Source organism: Hemiscyllium ocellatum, chromosome 7 (assembly GCF_020745735.1).
Source record: "Hemiscyllium ocellatum isolate sHemOce1 chromosome 7, sHemOce1.pat.X.cur, whole genome shotgun sequence".
Classification (NCBI taxonomy): domain Eukaryota; kingdom Metazoa; phylum Chordata; class Chondrichthyes; order Orectolobiformes; family Hemiscylliidae; genus Hemiscyllium; species Hemiscyllium ocellatum.
Genome location: NC_083407.1, coordinates 49,442,253 through 49,459,103, shown reverse-complemented (window position 1 = coordinate 49,459,103; position 16,851 = coordinate 49,442,253). Strand labels below are relative to the sequence as shown.

The following is a 16,851-nucleotide window of genomic DNA, read 5'->3' as shown; positions in this document are numbered from 1 at the left end:
AATTTAGGAGGGCCAGGATTTAGTGTACCCAGGTCAAATCATTGGGATTCAAGGATTACCCTTTGGGACACAACTTCTGGATTCCCCAAACAGTATAACCTGTGTAAGAAACAAAAAGATCAAGTCTCAACAGATTGAGGTTTCCATACCTTTGAATATCAAAAGAACCTTATTTTGTGTTGGGATAGGGAAGTAGAAATCAGGATAAGAGGCAACTTTTTTCTGAACTGGAGTCTCATGATTTGAACACAGGTAGAGGTTTGAAATAATGGTAAACTTTATCGAAAAGAGAATTTATTGACTATGAAGTATGGTAAGATTTTCCAAATTTAGAAAGAATGAGAATAATGCCATGGAAGTATGCTTAATGGAATTGAGTAGATTGTATGCATATATGAAGAAATTTTATTTGGAAATTATCTGATCTGTGCTGGCATTTAACTTATTGTGTTATGCATATATCTCAAGTATTGACATACTTCTGTTTTTGACAGGAATTAACTTTGCAGGTAAATATACACTAATGAAACAAATGTTAAAGCGTTAATAAAATTCCTAAGAAGGAATTCCTTTCCAGTGGCATTTGTAAAGTCTGGTTGAAGATTTGTAGCTCGGGTGTCCGTTGTTGTGGTTCTGTTCGCCGAGCTGGAAGTTTTTGCTGCAAACGTTTCGTTCCCTGGCTAGGGAACATCATCAGTGCTATTGGAGCCTCCTGTGAAGCGCTGCTTTGATGTTTCTTCCGGTATTTATAGTGGTTTGTTCTTGCTGTTTCCGGGTGTCAGTTTCAACTGTAGTGGTTTGTATATGGGGTCCAGGTCTATGTGTCTGTTAATGGAGTTTGTGGATGAATGCCATGCCTCTAGGAATTCCCTGGCTGTTCTCTGTCTGGCTTGTCCTATGATGGTAGTGTTTTCCCAGTCAAATTCATGTTCCTGGGTGTCTGAGTGTATGGCTACTAGGGATAGCTGGTCGTGTCGTTTTGTGGCTAGCTGATATTCATGGATGCGGATTGTTAGCTGTCTTCCTGTTTGTCCTATATAGTGTTTTGTGCAGTCCTTGCATGGTATTTTGTAAACTACGTTAGTTTGGCTCGTGCTGGCTATTGGGTCCTTTGTTCTAGTGAGTTGTTGTCTGAGTGTGGAAGTTGGCTTGTGTGCTGTTATGAGTCCTAAGGGTCGCAGTAGTCTGGCTGTCAGTTCTGAGACGCTCCTGACGTATGGTAGTGTGGCTAGTCCTTTTGGTTGTGGCATGTCCTCGTTCCGTGGTCTATCTCTTAGGCATCTGGTGATAAAGTTGCGTGGGTATCCGTTTTTGGCGAATACCTTGTATAGGTGTTCCTCTTCCTCTTTTCGCAGTTCTGGTGTACTGCAGTGTGTTGTGGCTCTTTTGAATAGTGTCCTGATGCAGCTTCGTTTGTGTGTGTTGGGGTGGTTACTTTCATAGTTTAGGACTTGATCTGTGTGTGTTGGTTTCCTGTGTACCCTTGTGGTGAATTCTCCGTTGGGTGTTCTCTCTACTAACACGTCTAGGAATGGGAGTTGGCTATCCTTTTCCTCTTCTCTCGTGAATCGTATTCCTGTGAGTGTGGCGTTGATGATTCGGTGTGTTTTTTCTATTTCTGTGTTTTTGATGATTACAAAGGTGTCATCGACGTATCTGATCCAGAGTTGGGTTGGATTTGTGGTAGGGCTGTATGTTCTAACCTTTGCATAACTGCCTCTGCTATGAGTCCCGAGATTGGTGATCCCATGGGTGTTCCGTTGATTTGTTCGTATATCTGATTGTTGAATGTAAAGTGTGTGGTGAGGCACAGGTCTAGTAGTTTAAGTATGCCGTCCTTGTTGATAGGTTCGGCCGCCTGTGTTCTGTTATGTATGTCCAGTAGGTTGGCTATTGTTTCTCTGGCTAGGGTTTTGTCAATTGATGTGAACAGTGCCGTCACGTCGAATGATACCATGGTTTCTTCTTTGTCTATGTGTGTATTCCTGATGATGTCCAAGAATTCCTGTGTTGATTGTATGGAGTGTTTGGATCCGCTGACTAGGTGTTTCAGTTTTTGTTGTAGTTCTTTGGCCAGTTTGTATGCTGGTGTCCCTGGTAGTGATACTATGGGTCTGAGTGGGATGTCTGGTTTGTGTACTTTGGGTAGTCCGTAGAATCTGGGGGTGTTGTTGCTTTCAGGTTTCATTCTTTGCTGGTGCGCTTTGGTTATCTGACCGTTTTTTTGTAGATTCCTTAGTGTGTTGATTATTCTATTGGTGAGTTGTGGTGTGGGGTCGGAGTCCTTCCTTTGGTAGGTGTTGGTGTCTGCGAGTAGTTGTTGTGCTTTATTGATGTAGTCTGATTTATCTAAGATGACCGTCATTCTGCCTTTATCTGCCGGTAGTATGATTATGTTCTTGTCATGTTTCAGTGCTTTCAGTGCTTCCCTCTCCTTGGTGTTGAGGTTGTGTGTATGTCGTTTTCTTATCATCATAGGTACGACCGTTTGTCTCACTGTTTGTTGTGTCTCTTCTGTCAGTCCATTGTTCCTGAGTGTGCATTCTAGTGCTGCCAGGAAGTCTGCTGTGTTGGCATCCCTGTAGTTGTATTTGAGTCCTTTGGCCAGTATAGTTCTTTCCGTGTCTGTGAGCTGTCTGTGGGAGAGGTTTTTAACCCAGGTGTGTATTGTAGTGTCCTCCTGTTTGTGGGTTAGTTTGTCCATTTTTTCTTTTAGTGCCGTTTTTTTGCGAAGCGTTGTCCTGTTCTGTCCTATAGTGATAGCCTGTTCTATGGTCCGGGTCCATTCCTGATTAGTGGTTTTTAAAATTAACGACTTTTGGAGAGAAGAGGAAAAGGATAGCCAACTCCCATTCCTAGACGTGTTAATAGAGAGAACACCCAACGGAGAATTCACCACAAGGGTACACAGGAAACCAACACACACAGACCAAGTCCTGAACTATGAAAGTAACCACCCCAACACACACAAATGAAGCTGCATCAGGACACTATTCAAAAGAGCCACAACACACTGCAGTACACCAGAACTGCGAAAAGAGGAAGAGGAACACCTATACAAGGTATTCGCCAAAAACGGATACCCACGCAACTTTATCACCAGATGCCTAAGAGACAGACCACGGAACGAGGACATGCCACAACCAAAAGGACTAGCCACACTACCATACGTCAGGAGCGTCTCAGAACTGACAGCCAGACTACTGCGACCCTTAGGACTCATAACAGCACACAAGCCAACTTCCACACTCAGACAACAACTCACTAGAACAAAGGACCCAATAGCCAGCACGAGCCAAACTAACGTAGTTTACAAAATACCATGCAAGGACTGCACAAAACACTATATAGGACAAACAGGAAGACAGCTAACAATCCGCATCCATGAACATCAGCTAGCCACAAAACGACACGACCAGCTATCCCTAGTAGCCATACACTCAGACGACCAGGAACATGAATTTGACTGGGAAAACACTACCATCATAGGACAAGCCAGACAGAGAACAGCCAGGGAATTCCTAGAGGCATGGCATTCATCCACAAACTCCATTAACAGACACATAGACCTGGACCCCATATACAAACCACTACAGCTGAAACTGACACCCGGAAGCGGCAAGAATATCCATCAACAGACACATCAACCTGGACCCCACATACAAACTACTACAGCTGAAACTGACACCCGGAAGCGGCAAGAACAAACCACTATAAATACCGGAAGAAACATCAAAGCAGCGCTTCACAGGAGGCTCCAATAGCACTGATGATGTTCCCTAGCCAGGGAACGAAACGTTTGCAGCAAAAACTTCCAGCTCGGCGAACAGAACCACAGCAGCATTTGTAAAGCCAAGGGGGTAACTGATACAACATAAAATCAATTGGCACCATGTTAACAAATTAGTGAGCCAATCCAGATGCAGGTTTCTGGCAATAGGACAAAAGGAGAAATGTAGCTATTAGAAGGAAGTTAAAAATCACACAACACCAGGTTATAGTGCAGCAGGTTTAATTGACATTAGCTTTCTAGTGTGCTTCCAATTAAACCTATTGGACTATAACCTGGTGTTGTGTGATTTTTAACTTTGTACGCACCAGTACAACACCGGCATCTCCAAATCATTATTAGAAGGAAGGACAGACATGCTATTGATAGTCTTGTGAAACACAGAATACTTGGTATTTACAACAAGCAAATGAACGCCAGCAATGCTCAGGATGTAGTCATTCAGTGTTTTCAATTGTGGTTCTATATACTGTTATGCCATCAACTGTCCCAAGTGATATAATAGAATATTCAAGGCTAAACATGAAATGGAAGATTCAGAGGAAAAATATGAAGATTCGGATAAAGAGGAGGGCTTGTATTGGCCACAAGAAGTTTTAGCACAGTGTTGAATGTTTTGGTGGTAGAGACTTTCAGTTGTGCCATATTAGACAATGAACAGACAGTTTACAGTGTTTGGATTGGCTTAAATCGTAACTAGGCGCTTAAGGAATAAACATTAGGACATGGTTAAGGATTTTGAAAGTTTCACCAGATATGAAGATGATGACATAATAAAATCCTTGAAAAGAGTAGTCATTCATTATAAATAGCAGAAATCAATCATTTTATTAGCTTTAATGTAATGTTCAGTGAAATACCATTGTTATTAAGTAGACTACCAATTAAGAAAGCACTGATGACACTGGTTACGAAAAACAATAAAGCTACTAAATTGGGAAAATCTTTGGATTTGCAATTTATACAATCAGGATGTTATTGTATTCCATTAATGGGACATAACCTTTCCACTAGACAAAGGGAAGAAGTGTAATTGACATCTGGGGGTAGAAATTTCAAAGACCAAGAAGTCAGTTTGTTAAAATTATGTTGACAATTTGCTCATCTGTCCTGTAAAATGTTGAAAACTTCACAAAGGAAGCAGGAATATGGGATGGGGAGTATGGGAAGCTCATAGAAGAGATATGTGCTAGATATGAGATTTGTAAGAAATACTAAAGGACACCATCACAGCCAATAATAAATCTAACCTTTTTTTTAAGATATTTTTATTAGAAATTTAATATTTTGACAGATTTACAAAAATAAACAGAACTTTCAAGCACAAACATTAATATAAAAATAGATCTTAAATATATAATCATCAAAATTCAAAGGAATGATACTAAAGAAGAAAGAAAAACAATGAAACTCAGTTAACTACTAATCTAATCCACAATTATCCAGAGTGTACAGTTGAGTCACTTACATCCTTCAAACAAGAGAAAATGTTCTCTAATACACTCATAACAGTATAATAAAAAGGAAACTATTTCCAAACAATAAGAACAAAAAAAAATAAAACATGTTTGAATGGAGATCCTCTCCCTTGTTCTCAGGGGGCCTTACTTCCTTTCTAAAGGTCCACCATATCCTCTCCCAAACAGTGTCCCACCCTTGACCCGGGCGCTCCTTAATAGGATTTAGATATAATACCGAGCTAGAGTTAACAGTGAGCGCCCCATCCCCACCCCTCCCCACCCATACCTGAGTATACCTGATAGCATCAATGCCACGTACAAACACACATAACTATAAAATTACAACTCCAACAAATTACAGTTAAGCATAATAACATAAAATAGCAAGGGAAGACAACCCTGCTCCCAGAAGCAAAAGTAAAGTAGAGTAAAGTATCCATTTCTCCCCACGGAGTGTGGAAGAGGCAAGCCAACATAAATTGTCTCTTACGATTTATTTAAACGAGTCTAAAAGTTCCTTAGCCTCTTCTGGTGATCTAAAATTATACTCGGATCCTTCGTGGTTAAAGCATAACGTCGCTGGGTAGCGTAAGGTGTATTGAATATTTAAGTTCCTTAGACATTTCTTCACCTCATCAAACGCCTTCCTTCTTCGTGCCAAAGCCAGGGAGAAGTCCTGAAATAACATAATCTTGGATCCTTCATGAATCACAGCTTTAGGATCCTTTCCAAGCTTTCTGGAGGCGTCCAGGAGTATCTGCCTCTCCCTATAACTCTGCAGCCGGAACAGGACCGGGCGTGGGCGCTGGTTTGGGCCAGATCCGCGTGCTGCGACCCGGTAGGCCCACTCCACCCTTACCCGATCAGTTTCAGCCCCCAAGTTTAAAAGCTGGGGCAGCCATCGCTCCAGAAATACTACTAACTGTCCCTTCTCTTCTTGTTCAGGGAGGCCCAGAAGACGGATATTCTTTCTCCGATTTCTATTATCCAGGTCATCCATGTAGATTTCAAAGGCCCGGACTCTCTGCTCCAGAGCTGGCACCTGTTCTGCAGCTGTTTGTGCTGCAGCCTCGGAGGTCGTGGCCTTTAGCTCCGCCCCCTCCACTCGGCCCTGCAGTTCCTCAATAGCCTGGCTGTGCTTTTGTAGCTTTTCTTCGAATGAGTTCCATCTCTGTCTGGATTCTACAATGAAATTGATGAGTGTCGTTTCCAGCCTGGCAACCATCTCTTCAAGGCCTGTTTTTACATCAGCTGCAGCCGGAGGAGGAGAGGAGGGTGGGGGAGGGGTCTTTGTTTTCTGAGAGCTGCGGGATCCCTTTGGTTTACTCATTATTCACTTAATATTAAACTGCTTAAATATAATAGTAAGCAGCTAATTAAGGTTAGAAAATTTTTTTGGGTGGTTTGGTAAGTGTGGTGGGGGTGAGTAACTCACTTTACCCAGGTTTTGGGAAGAGCACTGTAAACTCAGACTTGCTGAGTCGCTGCCATCTTGGATCTCCTGCTGAACCCAAGAGGACTGACTGTCCACCGGCCGACTGGCGCCCGTGCCTCCCCCCCCGGAGGTCAACCTGGCGCCGGGTAAATCTAACCTTAACAAGAGATTTCAACAAGCTAGTGACTCCAGATTTGAGGTTCATTTTGCAGTTTGTAGATTTGGCAACCAAGTTTTTTTTTTCAGTCAACAATAATGCATAGTAAACATAAGAAAATATGTGTGGATAAAATAATGGTAGGGTGAACAGGGATTGGACTTGGGCCACCAGCGAAATTTATCTCAAACAATGTGAAAATTGTGAACTGTGCAAATGTGAACGATGGGAAGGGAACCATGTGGTAGTAAATGTAATGATTCGTAATATTTTAGCAGATCAGCCAAATTGTATAGAATTGACTGCATAGTATAGATGGCCCGTGCTAAGAGTTCATTGTAGAATAGCCCACATCATTTAGTATTTGGTAGGAATCATAAGGTTCTATTAAGTAATAAGTGATCAGCCTCCTGCTTGGGAATGGGCTACAATGTGGGCAGGGAGGATTTCAACGAAGACAAAGTCTCAAAAGATTTAGTGAGTCTGAAGTTTCAGAGGCCAGTTTCAAGCAAGAAGATATGGATTGTTGAAAAAGAGAGATGCTTAAAGAATGGAGAAGTCCTATTAAAATTGTGTTGCCTTCAGTTAGAAGCAGATTCTGCCATATTTTACTGGCATCATGAGGGACAGCTTTCGTGCATCTTTATGATTTCTTGTGGGATAGTAGCAAAGAAATAAATGGGCTTAAAGTAGAATCCAGGCCTCTGGCTTTTAAGTACATCGGACTGGAAATTAGGCAAAATGGACCATATGTTTTGCATTAGCCATCTTATTTGGAAAATGTTAGCTGCATTACTATTGGTCATAATAGGACCTCACAAAAAAGATGCCTTCCTAAACTGAAATAAAGGAATTGCAATATCTAATTAGACAGCTGAATTGGCTGAGCACCAAAACAAGCCTGGATGTCAGCTTTAAAGTATTAGATTTGAGTGCAACTGCAAAAAACTCCCAAAATGGAAGATATTATTTGGGTGAGATTCAACAAAGTGTGGCACTGAAAAAAGCACAGCAGGTCAGGCAGCATTCGAGGAGCAGGAGAGTTGAAATTTTAGGCAGGATCTGTTGTCAGGACTGAAATGTTCTTCCTGCTCAAAATGTCGACCCTCCTGCTTCTTCCAGCACCACACTTTATCAACTGACTCTCCAGCATTTGCAGTCCTCTCTATCTTCTATTATTTGGGTGAACAAAATATTGAAAAAAAAAGATGGAGAATTGTGGTTTGAATTTACATTCTTGGGATGTATTAGAAATATGAAACACAATTTTGGTGATGGTATCTTATACAAATCTCTGGGTTATCAAGTGCAAGAAAGTTTTTGTTTTTTTTCTTGTGGGAAAGGGAGATAAATGTAGCCCATTTGCTTGGGAGGCTAAAAGGACCAGGAGAGTCAAAAAAAAAAGTACCTTAGCAGCAGAAATGCTAATTCTTGGTCAAGCGGCAGGGGCATTTTGCTTAGCAAAAATATTGGAAGAAATTTAGGAAAGCAGTTCAGGAGCAATACCTGTTAAGTGTTTCATTCATAATAAGTCAATATGAGATAACGTATACTCCGTGAAATATGTGACTAATGAAAGACTGGGAGTTGATATTACGGTTTAAAAGAGATACCGGAAAACAAATTCTAAAATGGAATTAGTGGATAGCAGCAGTCAGCTATCTGATTATTTTACGAAGAAAGGAGCAACTGTTAGACCACATGGAATAAAGACACTTGGAACTTTAATATGAAAAGAAAAATAAAGAGCATGTAACATGTTATGCTTTTGTATATTTTGATTCTTGTGTATCTGTGCAGATTTATTTTGAAAAAAAGAATAGAATTTGTTACCATCTCATAAGGTTTAAAGAGATGACTAAGTCTAAATGGAATGGGGAACAGGTGATATATTAATTAAGGATTAATTGACTGAGAATTGGTTATATAAATATGGGGGCTAGTCATCTGTGTTGCAAGATTTTTATCTAGTGTGGTTAACTGAAATAAAACTCTTATTAAGAAGAGTGAACTTAGGACATTGTTGAAAAACATTTTATCTTCAAGTGTATGACAGAGACAAGGTCTGATGTAAGATTTCAATCTCCAAAGCAGTAGTCTGGAATGTTTAAATAATGCTTGTCATTGTCACTCAAACAAGAGGCTATCCCAACCTGATGAGCTTGAGCGCAAAAGTTGTGTGGTACGTCACATGAGACATACCTTGTTCCAATATGTTTGTAGAAATTTGTGTTCTTTGCTCTTGGTTCTTCTTTGTCTCTGAATCTATTAACAAATCTTTATTTTCTTAGTCCTGTTGCAAGGCTTATGAATACATGGGATACATTATGGAGAAAGAACAATCTTATAAGGATGCAGCTACTAATTATGAACTGGCTTGGAAGTATTGTAACCAGACAAATCCAACAATAGGTAATATCAAAATTACTAGAAATGTCATGATCAGATATTACAATAGATATTAAATGCATTTGCAATACTGCTCCAGAAAAATTGACACTACTTTCCATTTTACAGGGTACAAGCTGGCTTTTAACTATTTGAAGGCAAAGCGATATGTTGATGCTATTGACATTTGTCATAAGGTAATATGTTTAAATTCAATCTTTGATCGTGCTTTCAGAATATCAGATTAATAACAATCGAGGCATACTCATTAATCTGTAACCTCTACATAAGCAGTGGCTCATCCTCTCCTGCCGCGCCATATCCTCTCACCCGCTTCAATCAACAGTTTTAGTGGTGATGTCTCTCTTGTGCGTTTGTATTTTTTTTCATGTTTATCTCCATTAATCTCAGTTATCTGTCCCCCTTTGTCCAATCTATGTCCTCCTGGAAGCCTCAATCACTGGAAATGATCTGTTCCTACCAGCCCTGTCCTGTCCTGTCCCATCATAAGCACCTCTTAAATCAGCCTACATTCTCCTGAAAAAAAAGCACTGCAGTTGCTGGAATAAATCTGAAATAAAAACAAATGCTGGCAATAGCCTGCAAGTCAGGCAGTGTCTGTGAAGAAGTAGCAGTACTCCGACAGTTTGTTCTTTCAAATACCTGTTGGACTAAAACCAATTTTTAATTCAAAGTAAAAACAAAGTTAATGTTTCATGTTAATGACTTGTCATCAGAACTGGTAAAAACGGGGGAAAAAAGCTTGTAAATGATGATATTGAAGTCCATGTGTTACATTTTATTCATTCTACCATCTTAGCAATGGCTTTTTCCAGCTTTCTTTGGTCCTCAATGATTTACAACACTTCCTACTGTAGTATTAACTGCAAATTTAGAAACCACTCCTTCCAGTTATACTTTTAAGTCTTTGAAATATAGTGAATGAAACGTATACTGTGGGATACCGCTACCCATTTGCAACCACCTTGGGAAACTATCTTTAAATTCTTTCTGTTACTTCCTGTTTCCTTCCATAACCAATTTTAATTCAATTTGCTACTCTTGCTATGATTTCATACTCGTTTATCTCTAATGTTTAGCACCTTGACTTAGTACATTGGCCATGGAGGAGGACTAGTATTTTCCCTTCCCTGCACAGTGAATCAATCTGGAAATCTGAAGTTCACTACAACTTCCTTTCTACATTCAATATTGTATAAATATAATTCAGATGTAAAAATAGTTACTGTTCTTTATCATTACTTTATACTATGTATCTATTATTATAAATAACTGATTATACTTATTCTGAGAGTATCATTAACATATCTCAGATATAGAAACTGCTAAATTACATGAATTGCAATACTGCATTAAGTAGAATAAAGTACTGCAGATGCTGATGATCTGAAACGATAACAGAAATTGCCGGAGAAACTCAGCAGGTGTGGCAGCAACTGTGGTGAGGAAGCAAAGTTAATTTTGAATCCAATGACTGTTCTTCAGAATTGATGGCTAGGAAAGGGTGGTATATATGCTAAAGACTGGGGCGAGGGGGAAAGGAGAAAGTGGAAAGGTGGAGACAGAGCCCAGAGGGAGAAGAATACAGCTAGTGAGACAAAGGAGAAAAGCTGCTAATGGGGACTGTAAGTAGGTCAAAATGGGCTGGCTGTGCTGAAAGCAGTCAAGATTAGAGTGGTATTGGAAAAACGCAACAGGTCAGGCAGCATCTGAGGACCAGGAAAATTGGTGAGTGTAGAAGTGGGTGTTCAGGCCTTAAAATTTATTGAACTCGACATTCAATCCTGAAGGTTCCAGGTACCCAAGTGGAAGATGAAGTGCTGTTCTTCCAGCTTATGCTGAGTTTCAGTGGTGCACTTGGCAGACATGAGACAGAAATTTTAAACAGGGAACACTTAAGCACGCCACTTAGCTGAACTAGTGAATTTTACGTTTACCACTGGTTTGTTGAAGTGGCAAGCAACTGGAAGCCCAGGGTCATTTTTACGAACCTTGTTCCCTGGCCAACATTTCTGTCTGAATTTCTCCAGCAATTTTTGTTTTTGTATCAGATTTAAATAGTATTAGTTCTATTGAAAAGTCATACTGTACTTTAACAGTAACCCTGTTTCTCTCTCCATAGATGCTGCCAGACCTGCTGAGTTTCTGTAGCATTCTCTGTGTTTCAGATTTCCAGCATCTGCAGTGTTTTCTTTTTAAACACTAAGTAGCATATAATGTATTGTTCTACTTTGTGGCAGTACAGAATAAAGATCAATCATTTCATTTGGAAACAATTAAGTCATTCATTTTGTAAAAAGTATTAAGATTTTCGACGAATGCAACATGATCCTTTACAAATGTGTATCTTAATTGCTTTGGCTATTCTGAAAGTGAAGTAGATTAAGGTACACGTTTTTTTACAATCAGACTTAATTGGACAAACAGGAAAAGTCCATTTATAGAAACAAATGGTAAGAGGAAAGTTCTTATTGTTACCAAACTAAGCATGACAGATATTTTTAAATAAGCAAAGAGTTACAAAACAAAAGGGAAAACTCGATCATGAGAGAAAACTAACCAGAAATATGAGCTTCTAACAAAGGTTAAAGAAGAATTAACTAAATAACCCACATAAAATCAAATTGGCGAATTAATAAATGAAATTAAGGAAATGGCAGGTGAATTGAACAAGTATTTTGCATCAGTTTTCACTACAGAATTACAGTAACATCCTAGAAGCAGCAATCAATTGGGAAATGGAAGGGAGTGAGGAACTCAGAAAAATCACAATCACTAGAGAGGTTTGTACTGAGTAAAATCAGGCTGACGAGTGTCTGGGTTGTGATGGATTTCATCTGAGGGTCTGAACAGAAGTGGCTAATGGGCTAGTTAATGCATTGGTTTTAGTTTCCTAAGACTCCCTTGATTCCGGAATGGTTCCGTTAGTTTATAAAATATTGAAAAAGAAGGTGACACAGAAAGCAGAAAACTGCAGTCTAAGTAGCTTAACATCTATCACAGGGAAAATATTAGAAACTATTATTTAAAATGATACAGCAGGGCACTAGGACATGGTCAAAGTCTTGAGCAGAGTCAGCATGGTTTTATGAGGGGGAAATAAGGTTTAACCACTCTCTTGGAGTTCTTAGAGGAAGTCACACATTGTTGATGATAGAAGGAACTGGTGGATGTACAGTATTAGATCTTTTATACACTGTATTAGGTATTGTTTGTGCTATTTTATCAGTCAGCCTTTATGTGAGCTAGTGGAGTCTTTCACGTAAGAATAATATTGTTTCCCTTGCCAAAAGCAAAAATTTAAGTAACAAATCAACTGTGATAATATTGTTCTTTGTTTTCACTTTAATATCTGATTTTAAAAATATTGTATTGCACAAGCAACGCTTAAGTATGCCACTTATCTAAACTAGTGAATTTTAATTTACCAACAACCAAGCAACAGTTCTATTAGCATTTACCATTCCCATTTTCCTTCACCCAGGTATGCCATTTAATCTTGGATGTTAGCATTGTTTTTACTTTACACACTAATCCTGGAAGTATATTACATAGTCTCATAACTGTTTGTAATATTATCCTCTGTGTTTCTAAAGCTGTTACATTCAGTCATTTGGCCTAGGTAATTGGTTGAGTGACAGGTAACAGAAAGCAGAATTATGGGTTGATACTCAAATTAGCAGGATATGACCAGTGTTGGCTGACAAAGATCTGTGTTAGGGCCTTAATTATTCACATTATTTATTAACAACTTGGGATAATTTCATAGAAAGTCACATATTCAAATTTGCTCATAAGACAAAATTAGGTGGCATTATAGACCGTGTAAGTAGTGTAAAATTATAAAGGGATGTTGATGGTCTAAGTGAATGGGCAAAAATGTATGAGGTGGAGTTCAGTGTAAATAATTATGAGGTAATCCATTTGGACCAAAAAGGATAGATCTGGGTACTTTCTAAATGATATACAGTTACAGAGGGCAAGATGGTGGCCCAGTAGTTGGTACTGCTGCCTCACAGTGCCATAGACTTGGGTTCAATTCCAGCCTTGTTGACTATGTGGAGTTTGCACATTCTCCACATGTCTACGTGGGTTTCCTCCAGGTGCTCTGGTTTCCTACCACAGTCCAAAGATGTGCAGGTTAACTGAATTGGCCATGCTGAATTGCCCGTAGTGTTGAGGGATGTGTAGGTTAGGTGCATTAGTTTGGGGAAATGTGAAGTAAAGGATACGGGAATAGGTCTGGGTGGGATTCTCTTCGGAGGGTTAGTGTGGACTTGTTGGGCCAATTGGCCTGTTGCCACACTAGGGATTCTATGATTTTAAACATGTAGTAGATGTCCAAAGAGACTTTCGGATTCAGATGCACAGATCATTAAAATGTCACAAATAGGTGCAAAAAAAATCAAAAAAACTAATACAATGCTGGCCTTTATATCTTAGGGACTAAATATGCAAACATTATGCTCCAGTTTTACACAACCCTGGTTAACCTCCACTTGGACTACTATGAGCAGATCTGGGCACCATACCTGAGGAAGGGTATTGGCCTTGGAGGGAGTACAGCATAGCTTTACAAGATTAATACTGAGACTTCAAGGTTTAAGATATGAGGTGTGATTATGTATATTAGGCCCATTTTTCTCTAGCCTATTTTCAAGATATTAACAGGAAAAGACAAGGTAGTTACAGATAAATCATTCCCACTAGTTGGGGATTAATGCACTCTGGGGCATGCTCTGAGAATTTAGGACCAGATTGTTCAGGAAAGATGTTAGGAAGCACTTCAACACACAAAGGCAGCAGATGTTTTGAACTCTCTTTCAAAAAGGGCAGTGGATGGTGGATTTGTTGTTAATTTTAAATCTGAGATATATACATTTTTGTTAAGGAAAGTATTAAGGGATATGAGCCAAAAGCAGTTAAATAGAGTTCAGCCACAGATTAGCTTGATCTCGTTGAGTGATGGAAGGCATTAGTGGCCTGTTCCTAAGTTGTATGCATGGTCCCTTGGTCTTGACCCCTTGACTATTTTGCCTTGTCCAATTGCTTAGTATGCTTAAACATATCATCATATCATTTGGTGCTATTGTTACTGGAAAAATTTTAATTTTACAAATCTTTATTTCATAAGTCTCTTTGGACAACTTTCTGGAAAAGATATATGACTTAAGAATTATGTTGCAAGTATTTGTTAAATTAGTTTTTTTTCAGACTACAATTTTAAACCAGCTAAAAGGCACACTAAATATCAGCAATAAATTTCAAAGGGTAATTTTTATTGCTGTAATACAGTATATCATGTGTCTATAAATGTGTCCTTTCCAAATAGCAGATCATTTGAGTTTTGAGTAGGATTTGAGGTTCTGTTGAAGTAAACTAAATACAGTATAAAGTTCTATTTCACTCTTAGAGATCTTGAAAGACTTGAATTTCGGCACTTGTCAATTATTATTTTTAACCATGGGTTAAAAATTCTGCAGACACCTTTTTAAATTCTTGTGGGCTAGCATTAATTCTCTCACTAAGAAACAAAGAAATTTGAATTGTAAATAAGAATTAAAATTCTGTTGTGATTCTGAGCTTTAGAAAATTGCAAATATTGCAGACTCATTCTCACTCTTAATTTAAGATTTCAGATTAAAATGGTACAGGATTATTATCGACAAATAACATTCCACAAAATTGATTTGCACTATTGCCTGAGAAAATGATGAGGTCTGAAGAAAAGGGCAGTGATAGTGAATAGCATCTGTCAAAGACTGGGAAAAAGCAAAGGCTCCTCAGAGCAATGCTGGGAATTTTAAAAACCAATAAATCACATTGAAGTGACATTTCTGTTGACAGAGGTTGCAAATATAGGGCTTAAAAATATTACAATGGCAAAAGTTAATGAAAGAAAAGAATCAGGAAAGAAATGTAATAACATTTATAAAACAATTAATTGATTTGGGAATAAAAAAGCGGTACATTGATGAAGAAATTATACCAGACTTTTACTGTTAACATTTTCTCTCCACAGATGCTGTAAGACCTGCTGAATTTCTCCAGCACTCTGTTTGTTTCAGATTTCCAGCATCCACAATATTTTAATTTCATTAATCTAAATAATTTATTATTTATTAGAAATACTGGAAGCAAATGAATTGTATCACTGTTGCATATTGAAATTGTTACAAGTTAGCTGTAGCTGTTCACTTTTCCTTTAAAGTTGTTGCCTAGTCAAACAACTAAGAAGATTCAATATTTTTAATTTTGAATAAACATTTATAATTTCAAACAAATTAAATATATTATTTTGTTTTTGTAGGTACTGAGCGCCCATCCCAATTATCCAAAAATGAGAAAAGAGATTCTTGACAAAGCTCGAGCAGCTCTCCGTTATTAATTGTGTCATATGATGCTAGCTTTGCTTTCAGCGACTTCTGAAGTATATGTGTATTATTTGACATGCCAATCTGCATTATGTACAGTAAGTTCTAATGTACAGTAGTCCTGCTGTACCCGTGGGGGGGATATGTTCCAAGACCTATCGCGAATGCCCAAAATCGCGGATAGTAGCAAGCCCATTCATTTAAATGGGAAATTTACCTTCCCAGCAGCCTATTGGTCCCTGGTTCTGGATGTTCCATGTAATATGTTCGGGCTGCGATAACCCACTGGTAATTGAAACCACGGTAACCGGACCCGCGGATATGGCAGTCTCCCTGTATAATTATTTAGATGTATTACTTTTACATGCTTTATAACCCACAGTAATTTATATACATTTCCATGATAGTGTTTCATTGTTTTTACAACAGTGTTATGTCCTTTATAAATTACGAGTATCTGTGAATATAAATTTGCATATACATAATTTTATGTAATTTTCTACCACAACACCTCCACTGTGTGTTAATGATGTAGAACACAATCATTCATTTTAGACTATTCCCTAAGGAGTTGGTTCTTCAAACGTCAGAATTTGCAGGCCCTTGATAGTAGATACTTTAAGTACAAATTAATTTGGTGTTCATTGTCTTGAGCTTTTGGGAAGAGTCAGTCTTTTTTGAATGGCTTAAACTAAAAAGTGGTCTGTACGTAGTAAATCACTGTATCTGTAAAGACATTTTAAGGCAAGAAATAATACTAGATTAGCTGTTGTATATTTCTATGAACCTGCAAAACTTGCTGATGTGTTTGTCCAATGCATGTAACTTGATTAAAATTAGTTGCTGTACACAGCATTGTCACGTTACATTTCAAAACTGGTGATAGTTTTTCTTTAAAACTTTCACTTTCCTATCTTAATTTGTCTGCATTCTGGTTTTTGTTTTTTTTGTATTTCTGAATCAGTTTATAAATACTGTAGAGTAAAAAGACTTTCTGTAATTAGTGTTTCCTACTTATGGTTGTATTGTTAAAAACAAGAATCTTTTGCAATCTGATTATTTCAAAGCAAATATCAATAAATAGGCAACGTTGATTTTTTAAAATTGAATTTCAGCCTTTTGTTGTATCTGTATCATACATGGACACAATACTGGTCATGAAATATGCCTTGTGACATAACAAACTGCCAAATTCAGCTCTTTCTTTTTCCCTACAATAAGTTCCA

General features: G+C 38.4%; 1 protein-coding gene across 1 annotated transcript in view; it reads left to right on the top strand.

The window, feature by feature from the left end:
• Positions 1 to 16,546, top strand: part of ttc21b (tetratricopeptide repeat domain 21B) — a 120,341-nt gene extending 103,795 nt beyond the window's left edge. The window contains exons 27-29 of the mRNA XM_060827872.1: positions 9,134 to 9,254; positions 9,360 to 9,427; positions 15,562 to 16,546. Coding sequence (XP_060683855.1) covers positions 9,134 to 9,254; positions 9,360 to 9,427; positions 15,562 to 15,639 — 267 coding nt within the window. The 3' untranslated portion in view covers positions 15,640 to 16,546. The remainder of the gene's footprint in view (positions 1 to 9,133; positions 9,255 to 9,359; positions 9,428 to 15,561) is intronic.
• Positions 16,547 to 16,851: the final 305 nt, after the last annotated feature.